General features: G+C 40.9%; 1 protein-coding gene across 1 annotated transcript in view; it reads left to right on the forward strand.

Annotated features, from left to right (window-relative positions):
* Positions 1-13,754, forward strand: part of kdm4ab (lysine (K)-specific demethylase 4A-b) — a 39,969-nt gene extending 26,215 nt beyond the window's left edge. Inside the window, exons 17-23 of the mRNA XM_080725779.1 lie at positions 1,513-1,568; positions 3,940-4,048; positions 6,192-6,383; positions 7,894-8,064; positions 11,226-11,345; positions 11,501-11,593; positions 11,981-13,754. Coding sequence (XP_080581905.1) covers positions 1,513-1,568; positions 3,940-4,048; positions 6,192-6,383; positions 7,894-8,064; positions 11,226-11,345; positions 11,501-11,593; positions 11,981-12,118 — 879 coding nt within the window. The 3' untranslated portion in view covers positions 12,119-13,754. The remainder of the gene's footprint in view (positions 1-1,512; positions 1,569-3,939; positions 4,049-6,191; positions 6,384-7,893; positions 8,065-11,225; positions 11,346-11,500; positions 11,594-11,980) is intronic.
* Positions 13,755-14,140: the final 386 nt, after the last annotated feature.

Consider the following 14,140-nt stretch of genomic DNA (forward strand, 5'->3'; position numbering starts at 1 on the left):
ATTAGCAACATTAGCGGAGACCCACACACTTGTTGAAGCAGTACTAGAACACAGCAGTGTCTACCCAAATCCACAATCCCAAAGTTTTTCCCATACAACCTTGCCTTGAATCCCTTGATCCTAGCGTAGACAGCGGCTAAAGACGCGAAAGACATGATCCAAGCAGAAGTCAGCAGCACAAACAACCAGTAGCCCCTCGAGACAGCCATGCGTAGCAGCAGCAGTAGCTTGCGCAACAATACCTTACCTACAGGCAGGTCTACCTATATATTGTATAGGGGGCGGGACGCGCAGGTCCCGACCACGTGAGCGCACGCAACCTCCAGAACACTCCCCCGAACTCGCTTCGTCATTACACTCCTTCGCATCATTTATTGTTGTGTCAAGATGTAAGAGATGTAAGTGTCTTCAGAAATGGCTTAAAGGTGCATTTACTGAGCTTTTCCATTCTGTTGTAAACGACACCCATTAGGATAATCTTTTTTTCTCAACACCATCATCGAGAGTTTAGTTGAATATGCCCAATGAACAAAATCATGTGCCACACGCATAGGTTCAGGTTAAGTACACTTATAGTCAGTGATGCTTTGGGTTTTTTTTTCCCGGGCGGACGGTCATTTATTGACGTCACGTGCACGCGCGTGCACGCGCCTCTAGAGGCTATTTAGATAGAAAGGATGTCAGCAGATCTAATGGTGGGAAAACAATAGTTTTCTAGTCTTAATTACATTTGCATTGTTACTTAAGATTTTATGTTCTACTTTCTTTTAATTCATTTAGAAAATACAGCGCTGCAGTAGGATAGAGAAACAAAGTTTGGCTTGAACGAATCTCAAACACTAAATACCACAGTAATATGGAGCCATGTATGAGGACACACACACACATCGACACATGCACATGCAGTCACAGCTGGAAACCTAGGTGTTAAAGTAGGCTATATATCCATATGAATAGAGGCTTGAGGACGCACACACATTCACCACTAGAAACCTGTTATGCAAGTAGCCACTGATTAAAGTATTGCTTGTAGTTATCGCGGATTCGCGGGGTGGGGGGTTGTCGCGGCGGCGGCTCTCGCGGGGGGGTATGCACGCGTTTACACGGTCGTGCACCGTTCGGTGCCGTCCGTGCGCGTGCATGTGGGGAAATATTTCCGGCCACACGGCGTCCGGTCCCGTCCGGCCCCCAAAGCACTACTGCTTATAGTTGGATTGACAAGTATAGCACCCACTGGCATAGTATCTTGGCTTATTGTGTCTAAAAAGACATATTAGCCACTTGTACGCATGCCCCCAGCCACTAAAATCTAAATTGTTAAAATTGCTAAAACAATAGAAAGCAGTAAATGAAAACATTTTAACACCTCTTTTCTTTTCTCTAATTACAATCTAAAATATGAACCAAACAAAGTTATCCTTTAGGCTAAGCTAGGGTGCCATGATGATGACAATATTGGCATGTTCAGACTATTTTTACTCTCTTAAATGAACACTGTTTCTTCCCACTCAGGACTGCTGTCTGTGTTCCCTCAGAGGCGGTGCTCTGCACAGAGCCAACAATGACAAGTAAGTAGTGCCAGTCAGTGTTGTTTTTGACAGCAAAATTTTATTTAGTTTTAGTCAGTCTTTTGAATAAAATCTCATTTAGTTTTAGTCATAGTCTTTTGAATAAAATCTCATTTAGTTTTAGTCATAATTTAGTCTCCTGAAAAGTTTTAGTTTTAGTCAAATTTTAGTCGACTAAATATCATGAGATTTTAGTTGACTATCTACAGTTGATTTAGTCAACTAAAATGTATTTTGGCAGGCCTTGATGGCATCATAATGACTGATTTTACACTTGGTTGCATGCTGAAAATAGCCGATCTACAAGCTCACAACGCGTCGCGAGCTTGTAGATCTGCTATTTTCAGCAAGCAACACCTGAGAGCAACCAAACATAAAATGACTTTCTTCTCCACCAGTCCCTCCCTAACGTTTTAGTCTAGTTTTTATTTTGTTGACGAAATTGTCAATATATTTAGTCTTAGTTTTAGTCATCACAGCTTAGTTTTTATTTAGTTTTTATTTCGTTTTCATCAGTGAAAAAAACGCAGTCGACACATTTTTCGTCATAGTTTTAGTTGAGGAAATCAACACTGGTGCCAGTAGATGGTGCAGTCGCCACCCTTTTTAAAATGGAGACACTGGATGGGTGTGGACTAATGAAGACCATGCAATCTTCCTCCTTTTCATTACTGAAGTGCTTCATTGGCACAATTGTAAGGTGACGCTGAAGTTGCTAGGAAGAATGTCAGACTGTTTCAAGGTTTCTTGTCGTCCAACCACTAATGGCTCTCTATGGGCATGTCACAATTATTACATAATTGCCTAAGAGCAATTAACTGAGATAATCGCAATTATCTTTGCATAATCGTTAACATGTTCATAAATCTTCAAACATAATAGCTGGCACGATCGACTATTTCCACAACTTCTGCCTTCTCAGTTGCCGCCCCCACCTATGGAAATCACTCCCAGCTCACATCAAAGCTACCCCCACCCTCGCCATGTTATAAAACCACACTCAAAACCCACCTTTTCATCCCCACTTTCTACCTTTTTATTTCTATAAAAAATGTAATGTCCAGTTTTTAACCTTTTAACACATCGGATGCCCATGTGGTGTCTACAAGTCAATTTCTTTGATGTCGCTGGAGGCCCACGACGCGTTTGACGCGTTGTACAGTAAACTATACTGTACTGTAGCTACTGCACTTGGCTACCGCGGTGATGAAACAAACTCCATATCCCAACATGCAGCGCGCAATTACGTCACCCGGACGTGCTGTGTGTCTCGTTGACTTCCTGTTTAGCGGCTGCACAAAAATGCTGTTTTCTCCGGATTCTCTTCCTTTTTTCATGTTTTTCTCAAAACGGCAGCCTCTTCTACATGCCGTAACACAAACACTGTGGCTTAGAAATGATAAAAAACGGTCCTGACTGAAAGAAAAGATTTTCGCTAAATAAACAGGACATACTCGGATTACATTTACTCGGATTACTTTTCTCGCCAGTACTCTCGCCGGTAGGTAAAATGACGCGTTTGACGCGTTGCCATGGGCACCAGCAAATTAAGACATCAAAACCACGTGGGCGTCCGATGTGTTAACTAGTTTTGTTGTTACTTATTTTGTTTCTGTAAAGCGACTTAAGTATTTAGAACAGCGCTATATAAATGGTATCATTGTTTGTATAAGGCAAACAGAATTACATTTAAATTTGTATTCATATGTTCCAATGTGCAATGCCAAAAACACATTTAAATAATGAATCACAATTATTAGTGTGACATTTAGTAGTCGAATCAAATGACATGATGGTGACAGCCCTAGCTCTCTATCACCCATCCATTCACTTGGCACAGTCCTCATGGTCCTATGACAGTTCTACCACTACTTTTAGCTGACAGAGCGAACCCCCTCAGGCTAAAAGTGTGCTTTTCCCTTTACATGCACACATGCTTGCGCTTACATAAATTTACTACATACCCACCCACAGGGCCGAGGCCTCGCTCTCCTTGGTGCATGTAGGATGTACTGAAATGAATGTCAGTCTAAATGACAGGAAATGCCTCTAGGAGTAAGCCACCCTTGAGCTAATATGTAGTCATAAACTTTGCAGTGACCCATTAGTCTATCAAAGGCTGAGTTTCACAAACACGGTTTGATATCCGAGGCAAGGCAGTGAACTAAAATATTTGAATTTACACCATTTGTTAAGGGTAACATTGAAGGAAAATCAAGAAGCGGAGTGAATTTTGAGACTTGTTGTGCAAATAGTTTGAGGTTGAGGTTTTGATCATCAGTTGAATCAGCAATTTGCAGACTCAATACTGAGCCGGTTTTAGGAACATGGTAGCCCGGACCCAACATCTCCTTTGTTTCCTGGGGTGTAGGTGGGTCCACGTGCTGTGTGCCATCACCGTACTGGAGGCTCGCTTCGTCAACATCACAGACCGCAGTCCAATCGACCTTAGCGCCATCCCTCTGCCCAGGTTCAAACTGGTAAGACCCATCAGGATAATCCTATTCTGGCATGCATTTTTGGTAACTAACTCACTGTAGCTCTGCTTAGAAGAGAGGCAGGCCAGGAATGTTTTAAGGATTCAAAGACGTCTTAAAATGGCATCAAGACATTCAGTTCTTTTGTTGGAGTTGACGTCTACTACAGTATAGTCCGGGACCCGTTTTACCAAGAATCATTTGCCTGTGTATTGGATCCCTTTACCTAGCATATGGTGCTTCAGTGTGGTTAAAGGAAATTATTAGAACAACTTGGTCTGGGGCTCAGGTGGCATATAGGGGTAAATTACTTGTGCATTGTGTGTGCACCACCTCTAGGGGTTTGAATCCACTGTCATGTTAAAAGGAGGGAAGCCATGGGGGGAGGACAATCTTCGTCTCTGCGCTAGCAACTTGTATGTCTTGGAGGTGCCTGTCAGTGGGGGATTTTAAATTGTAGGAGTAGGACCGAGGTAGTACTTCCTGCCGGTGGCATAAAGGCTAATTTTTTTAGAAAAAGGGTTGCAAATAGTTGACTAATCTAAAAAGAAAAAAAAGGTGACTTGGTATCAGGTTGTTTTAACATGTATTTGTGCCTGACTCTTTCATCAACACTTAATTTCACTAGCAATGATGATTTGTGCTTAAAGGGGCACTCCACCACTTTTCAACCTATGTTCATATAATTGGTCCTCACTCAAAAATAGCTTTTTTTCTCTCAGAGGAGGGCTGTGGGCAGGTCAGAAACCCATCGTCTTGTGACATCATCGATTGCCAATCCAGCTTATAGAAACTGCTGGCTTTCTATTCCTGAAAAGTTGCAATTTTAAAGTGGAAGCCATTGTTCTCGCGATAATAAAAATCTAAATATTTTTTTCAAAAATATTGATTAAAACTTTTTTTTGGAAAATGATGATGTCACAAGACAATGGATTCTGAACTTCCAACAGCTCTCCTAGGAGAATATTATATGAAGACAGGTTGAAAAGTGGTGAACTACTCCTTTAACTTGCGAGCTGTGTGTATGGTAGCCTAGTACAGCTAAACAATCCACCCATGTTAACTCATTCTGTGCCAAATGCCAAAATGGCTCCAAGGTATAGCTATGCCAGGATTTTGTATGTTTTTCTTTACTATGCAATGAAAAAAAAATGATTTTTTTTAAATATTTTTTCCCCCACAGAAACAGACACAGTTGTTGTGATTCAGTGGCAAAAAGAATTTTGTCAATCAGACAAATGGTTCCAGAGATAGAGCTGTTTGAATGAAAAAAAGTGTCCATCCACTAGAATGAACACACATGAACACACATTTTCCCAATCAGCTAAACGAGGGAGCGAACACACAAACAGAGAAAAGCATCTCTCTGATCTCAGGTCATTTTGACATCTTTAAAAAAAATATATATATATATATTTTTTTCTATGTAAAAAACACAAAAAACATCATAAACCGTCATTGGCACAGAATGAGTTAAAACAAGGTGGGGATACTATACTGCAGTTAGTTAGCTGCATTAGTATATAGTCTGGCCAAGCCAGGCTATGTGTGTGGCGCCTGTTAGTCGTCCATTCTGGGTTTTGCTTCCCATTTTGTCTCAGACCACTTCCATTGTATGTGTTGAGTACCCAAAAGCACAGTGTACTATAACTGTATACTGTATCTGTGTAGAAAAATAGAAACTAGAAAGTAGGATGTCTATAGAAACGGACACCACCCACACACGTTATATGCATGTTCCCTACAAAGATTTCTTCACTGTACAGTAAATTTCCCTCTCCTCGCATATGAGTCACGCACTAAACAAAAGCACAGGAGGCTATATTAAGACTTCACAGTCACTCTGGTCAACCCTGTCACCATTGTTCTAAACTAGAGGTCTTGATCTCATTGTGTTTTTCCTGAATGAATCAACATTTCAATAAGATATGACGTCGGAAATTGCGACCCCATTGAATGTAACTTGATTTCCTCTCACTCTACCTTCTCACCTCCTTGTTCCTTGATTTACTACTCACCGATCCTCCCGCGACATTTAACACCTGTCCTTTCTGCCATCATTCCTCACACAACCAACCTCCACCCTTCTTTTCCTTCCTTGACCCTTTCTCCCTCTCCTCTCTGTTTCGATCCCCCCCCCTTGTAGAAGTGTTCGTATTGCAGGAAGCGCATGACCATGAAGGTGACGAGCTGCTGTGTCCAGTGCTCCCACGGACGCTGCTCCACAGCCTTCCACCCAACCTGTGCTCAGGCGGCGGGGGTCCTCATGTATCCAGACGACTGGCCCTTCATAGTCTTTATCACTTGCCACAGACACAAAGCACCCGCCATACCTGAGGTACTGGCCCCTTCTGTTCCCCTCTATTTCTCTCTTTCAAACATGGTACAGTCTGCAATTATATACTGCACGTTTGCTGGGAACAGTGTCTTTCTTTGAGATGCAGTGAAGTGGGGGTGGGGCTGCTGAGAGGAGCTAAATGGGAATTAAAAAGCCAATGATTCAAAATAGGTATGGATTAGTTAAAAATTTAAGTTTTAACACAATGTTGTGTTTGAGTCCTAAAGACACTTTGTATCCTCAAATGTCAAACTGATTTGCCCATTTGGGTAAGGGTTTCGAGGCCCATTATTCTACTGCTACAGCCCATGCCTGATAAGATCAGATAAACACTTTTGAGACCCCTGGCTCTTATTCCCAAGTTAATTCTTTAACCCTTTGTAAGATCATGAACAACGGTGGATATTTCTGCCACAGTGGTCTCAAGCAAGCAAGTGCTTGGTCCAATTATCCATGAAGAGAGATCAGTTCCCATGCCTACTTCTCAGTATACCAGACAGAACAGTAAAGGCTGCAAAGCTATTTAGCGTTAATGCGCTGCAGGGGTTTTCTGCTTTAATTCACTAATTGGGGGAGACAGAAAACAGTCTGTTTGCATCGGGAGACACGCAGAGACAACTGATGTACACTGTAAATGTCAATGAATGTTCCCTTTACACTGGGATTGTTTGTAATACTGCAGCTGTTTATTTTCATTTAACTAGAAAAAAGCTAGAAAGAAATGCTACACACTCTTTGTAGCTTTGATGCTATAAGTTGCTGAAGAATTAAGAAGAAAATACAGCTAAGCTGCCTTCCTCTGGGCCAATCAATTTTCCTAGCTGACTTCAGAGGGATGATGTTACTGACCAAATATAATATTACTGTATTTATCTTTAATGATTCTCAGTGATGTTTGTGGTCATTCAAATGGGTCCCCAATAAAATGGTGTTTTTGTATTTGATCTCAAAGGTTTATGGTAATATTCATGTACTTTGAGCAGAAAATTGAACAAAGATAATTCTAAAACAAAACTGCAAATGTCACATCATCTAAAATTCAAATAAAAAAACTGTAGTATATAAAGTATACCATGTATAGTATATCGAGCATATGATATACCTTGTTGTAAATGTATGAGCAGGGAGCAGAACAGAAATGGAAGCAGAGGCAATGTAGACATAGTCATGGTAGGCTGAGCTGAGGCAAGAAGGGCCATCAGAGGTACATTTGTTAGCAGAAATACCTGCAATGATTTCTTGGCCAGCAATAGGCTTCAACTTAATCTTTGCACTTGCTAAATCATGGCTCAGATGATCATGCTTCAGATCACCGTTATGTTGAAACTTGTCTGTGCAAAATGTCCACTGAATGATTTCAACACGGTTTAGCAGGATACGGTAGCATGCGTCGATGTTTAATGCATCCTTTCTTAATAATATGCATAATAAATGTTTGTTTTTTTCCTCACCAAATGTCCTCTCCTTGATAATGGGTTGTGTTAATTAGCTTTTTGTTTTTGGTTCTCAGCGTGACAAAGCGTCCATGAAGGAGCTGGCACGGGGCCAAAAGGTGATCTGTAAATACAAGAATGGACGCTACTACCACAGTGACGTAACGGCACTGACCACTCAGACCTTCTACGAGGTGGTGTTTGATGATGGCTCCTACAGTGACAATCTCCTCCCAGAAGACATTCAGGTTCACTGCAATGCCTCAAAGCATTTGTTTTATTTCATGCTGCATAATTGTGTCTTAGAAGAAGAAAAGAAAAAGAAAAATCAAGTTAAATCATGATGACATTAATGTTAACTAGAAGAGAAAATTTCTAAGAAATTTTAAGTGTGCCTGCAGCTCGCTAAGTCTGTGCAACCTTGTGTAGCGGTTGGTGTTAGCATTAGCGTTATTTCATTTGACGCAACCCGCGTGTCTGTATGACAAACGGTTCACGAGATCAAGGGTCACTTCCTGTTTGGTGAGGGGCACTTCCTGTTTGGCGAAATAGGCCCCAATTAAGGTCATGGACGATTAATGAATTAAAGCTGCAAGCAGCGATGACCAGGCCCTCGCAGCTCTACCCACGTCACAAGGCCAGCAGCCAATCAGAAACCAAACAGGAAGTCAGCCATTTCGACTAATTAGTGGCGTTTTGGAGCATTTTTGGCCGTTATCACGGGTCGCACTTAAACGACAGTTTTTTGAGAAAAAATTGTTTTGTGAGAAAAAAAAATTGAGAAAAAAACTTTTTTGAGAAAAAGAAATTTTGAAAAAAAAATTGTGAGAAAAAAAAAAATCTTGAGAAAAAAAAATGTTGAGAAAAAAATAATTTTGAGAAAAAAAATTTGAGAAAAAAATTTTTTGAGAAGAAAAAAAAATTGAGAAAAAATGTTTTTGAGAAAAAAATTGAGGAAAAAAATTGAGAAAAAAAAAATTGAGAAAAAAAAATTTTTGAGAAAAAAATTGAGAAAAAAATTGAGAAAAAAAATTTGAGAAAAAAAAATTTTGAGAAAAAAAAATTGAGAAAAAATTTTTTTTTTCGGAGTCCCCCATTCAAAGTCAATGGAGTTTTTGGGCGTTGTTTTTTGCGAATTACATCGCAATCGTAAAGCGGATCGGAAAGAAAAGTAATAGCACACCATTCCCGGCCGAGCCGCACATTTTGATGTATATATTGCGGGGGTGGCGTAAATCGTGCGGCAGTTATTACGTGCCGAAGTTTCCCCCATTCTAAGTCAATGGGGTTTTTTGGCGTCGTTTTTTGCGAATTACGTCGCAATGGTAACGCGGATCGGAAAGAAAAGTAATAGCACACCATTCCCGGCCGAGCCGCACGTTTTGATGTATATATTGCGGCGGTGGCGTAAATTGTGCGGCAGTTATTACGTGCAGAAATTCGTGGCGAAAGACTTAATTAATGACTTAAGTATGGCGGATTACAATAAGTGTTTTGCCATTGCATTGCATGGCAGGCACACTTAATTAACACACCGGCTGCCCAGGATTATTCAACATTTAATCGGCAGTTGCCATGGAAACCCGCCATTTTAGCTTGTTTTGAAGGACTAGCAAAAGTTTAATCCGAGTATGTCCTGTTTATTTTCACGATAGTATTTTCTTTCACTCAGGACAGAAATCTAACAATCGCGGGCCTCATTGCTTTTGTATTGGCCGGTAGAAAAGGCCGCATTTTAAACATGAAAGCGATTTAAAAGTTAGATTAGTTGAGAAAAATGCACTTTTGTGCAGCAGCGTAACGCTGCTGTGGACGAGGGAGACAGGACTTCCCGGTAGGGATGTCACCGAATAATCGATTTTCGAATATTCGTTAGATTAATCAATATTCGATTTTAATATTTCATAATCGAATTTTTTTTTTTTTTTTTTTTTTTTATACTATTTTTTGGCTTAGTTAGTTAGTTTCAACCAAAATATAGAATATAGGCTAACAATAGTATTAATGATAATAGTAAATGGCCATTGATTTATTATTCACACCAGCACCAACTGTAAACTGTGTAGAGTGAAGGAGCACAGCAGAGTGGCTACCTGCTACACACTCCCCTCCCCCCCCTGTCTCAGACACAGGTGTGATTGATTCAGGCTTGATTGTTTGGTACTTGGTGGCCATCATCAAAGAAAAGGGAAAACAGCGTCCTCTGTATTGTAAAGCATCACAGAATCTGTTCTTGAGAGATTAGGTGAACAGTACACTGGCACACTAAAAAGAAAGATGAAGAGTAGTAGTTAGGCTACCAATTACCTGAAGAGCCATGTTGTACATATGTAAATGTGCATTGAAATCCAGTAAAAAAAAGAAAAAAACGAAAAACAGAAGAAAAAGTTTTTTTTTTTTTTTTTTTTTTATGAAAAAATAATAATAATAATTAATTATCGATTTTCGAATAATATTCGAATATTGCTATAGAATAATCGATTTTGATAAAGGTCCATTTTTGACATCCCTACTTCCCGGTCACGTGACGTGATACCCCGCTGCATTCGGGAGTGTTTTTCTTCACCGTGGTAGCCTTGTACAGTAGCTACAGATTAATATAGTTTACTGTACAATGCGTTGAATGCGTGGTGGGCACCGGGAGAAACTAAAAGAAATAGTTTGACGTGTTGGCACCAAGCCCCCAGACACCAGGGGGAGGGCTGAAGCCAAATTGACATGGTGGACGTTTGAGGTACTGCAGCTTTTTTATGGATGGGGCCAGAAACATGAACACACATCTAGGCTTCTTTGTATTGACTGCGCGTTCAGAGCGGAAGTGCTCGTTCATGAATTGGAGCCCCAGCGCGTCCATGAACACAAACTATGACGCAAAACGCGTCACTTAGGCCCCACTACGTCACGTTTTACAACCGGAAGAAGGGGTGAAATTTGCAAGTGGACGGGCAGGGATATCTGGTGCCCTCTCTATACTTATTATAACTCTATGGTTGGCACGTCGTGGACCTCCTATGAGTTAAAGGGGAAGACCACCCATTTTCAATATTGAAATATGTCATTAATATACCTTAGAGGAGTTGTGTGGAAATAGAAAAAAGGTTCCCCCCTTCTGTGTTGCCTAGAACTGGAGAATTAATTTTGGGGTTTGTATTGTAAAGTACAATGTGTGATGTCATCAAGTTGTACTTTACAATACAAACCCCAAAATCAATCCTCCAGTTCTAGGCTACACAGAAGGGGGGGAACCTTTTTTTCTATTTCCACACAACTCCTCTAAGGTATATTAATGACTCGGTTCATATTGAAAATGGGTGGTCTTCCCCTTTAAGTTTTGTTTTACAAAGTGCTAAGTGCACCCGCTATTTGGTTGTGGAAAGTTTGCTTATCTCTATACTGGCTGTTTTTGCAGAATCGCGACTGTGCTCGGCTCGGCCCACCAGCTGCCAATGATGTGGTCCAGGTACGATGGACAGATGGCCTGATATACGGGGGCAAATTTGTAGCGGCTCACTCCATTCCAATGTATCAGGTAATGTAATCTTCCCCTCCACAACACACACACACACACACACACACACACACACACACACACACCTCAAAAGTAAATGGACTGTGCTCCTTTGCCTAATAAGCACATGTCATTGTTATCTATGTTGTATGTTTTGCTGTGTATTGTTCTATCAGGTGGAGTTTGAGGACGGATCAGAGATCTCGGTGAAGAGAGAAGATATCTACACTCTAGATGAGGAGCTTCCCAAACGAGTCAAGTCACGAATGGTATAGTTGGAAACAACCGCACACTCATCATATCAGTATTTTGCAATATTTCCCATTGCTAAGCAGAAACTGGTTACATTTGTATCAGTTCTGTCTCAAAATGTTGAGTGCTAAGAGATTGCATGCTATCAGCTGTGCTTTTCTGCATAGGGCCAACTTGTAAACTTGTGAAAGAAATTTTGAGAAAATGTCAGCAGATCGGCAGCACAAGCAGTCAGCACTCTTAACACGTGTGTGTGTGTGTGTGTGTGTGTGTGTGTGTGTGTGTGTGTGTGTGTGTGTGTGTGTGTGTGTGTGTGTGTGTGTGTGTGTGTGTGTGTGTGTGTGTGTGTGTGTGTGTGTGTGTGTGTGTGTGTGTGTGTGTGTGTGTGTGTGTGTGTGTGTCAGTCTGTGGCATCGAACATGCGTTTCCAAGTCTTCACCCAGAAGGATGTGACGCAGAGCTCAAAGCGGCAACGCGTCATCAACTCTAAATACAGAGAGGACTTCATTGAGCCCATTATCTACAGAGCCATCATGGAGTGATGCTTTGCCCCTCGCACCCCTTGGACCACCTCCCCCCTCCTCAGAAAGGAACGAAAGGAAGACCCTCCCCCCACATAAAGCCCAGACCCCTTTGGGCGTTATGGATTTATAAACCACGGCTGGGACTTGAACTGACTTTAGTCTGTGTTTAATGAATTGCACCAAATGACCTACTCCAGTCTTCTCTACTACCCTACCCCCCCCCCCCCATCTAGTTTCACTCAGTTGGAAGGAAGAGACCAGGGCCAAGAGGGTTTAAGTTTTTTGTTCTTATTTTCTTTCTTTTTTTACTTCTTTGCCACTTTATTCAATGTCCAGGCTCTATAAAGACCTTATTCAAATACTGTATGATCTTCATTTTACACTATTTCGGTGTAATGATGTCATACAGATGACACATTAATTATTATCCAAAGTTCAAAACATGTCGATGCGTTGGTAGAAAAACTGTGTTAACCTACCTACCTTGTAAGACTAGTGTTCAGTAAGCTAATGAATCTTGTCATAACGAAGCAATGTTTCTTGCTTTGAAATCTGCTCCTAGCATCACAATGATGGTATTCCTTCAAATCCATCAAGAATCATGAACACATACAGGACAAATCTTAATCCACAAGAACCCTAGACTCCCTGTTCTGGGGCAAACAATCTGCAAAAAATGTACATTTACAAGCTCCCAGCCTGGGGGACTGTGCCTATTATAGAGCCCTGGGAAACCCTGGTCAACTAAGTATATAGGGTTTAAGTGGTTAATCAAAATTCTTAGGCTGTAATTGATGCTTTGCAGTAATCCACTCCTTGTATTTACCCCCAAATTCTGTTACCAATATGCAGGATTGGCAATGTGCATCTACTGTGAAGATTTGAGTAAAGTAGACTAGGTTTAGAAGCCACAGCCTTAAAGGGGCAAGCTTATTTCTTTTGTTTTACTTTCTCTATTTGTTATTAATTTATATCAGCTGTGTTGATTTTGAGATCACGGCTATTTATATAATTGCTTCGCTGTGCTTTAACAATCTTCAGAAAACCCCAGATGTATATTTATATTTGTTATATGGATGGGTTTTCAAATATTGTTTTGGAAGTGTCAGGTTCACTCTGTTAGGAGACTGCTGGAAGAGGGTAGCATTAATGTCAAGGTAAATCACTCCTGCCTGGAGTGTCTTGTCTTGAGGGGTTAATTAAACCACTCTATAGATTACGACAGATAGTGACTTCACCTGGCAGTGCCACCAACAGCAGATGACCAGTTCGGTATAATAACTTTTCACCAGTAAATATCAATTATGCCTCACATATATCTGGTTATGGGGTTTGGTTACAGTTTAAGTTCAGGTACTTTACTGAGCATGTGCAAGAAAACATTTTGTTTTGAGGGTTTTTTCGATGATGGTTGATCCTTGAAATGGTTATACTGAGTTCACCCAATAATTACAACTTAATAACTGTGTGTGTTTGAACAGTTTCCCTTCTCACTGTAGCGCCGTCTGTTCCGTACTGTATGTGATTCAAGATGACATTTGATATAGAACATTTGTATCTCAGGATGGCACAGAGTGCAGAAACATCTCTAGCCATGCTACGCAAACTGTTTGGTCTCCATGGCAACTGTTGTAAGCACTTGGTCTGATGTGGGCTCATACACTGACCAGCATTGTTTCTGTACAATCTTTGTAATAAAAAACTGCTATCAACTCCTTAAGTAAAGATTTGCCACATTGACTATCTCTGTTTTGCACAATTAAATTCAAGCACAGAAAAGGGCGCTCCTCTGAGCACAGACCTCCACCACGCAGGCTTGTTTGTGTGTGCAAGAACATGCCAGTATACTGTGGTCTTGCGACAAGTTGCGAGTACCTTGCCATGTAATGCAGTGATTTGATAATCGGATGAAAGTTAAGTAGCCTTCTGCTGCAAAATGGGAAATTGTTCTTGCCCAGTGACCATCGACATAGATTAGTTTAAACTCTATGGGATCAGTGTTCTTGAGATTAAGACATCATTCCATCAGCCATTGCAGTG

The sequence above is a fragment of the Nannobrachium achirus genome (genome assembly GCF_963921795.1).
Source record: "Nannobrachium achirus genome assembly, chromosome: 5".
Taxonomy (NCBI): domain Eukaryota; kingdom Metazoa; phylum Chordata; class Actinopteri; order Myctophiformes; family Myctophidae; genus Nannobrachium; species Nannobrachium achirus.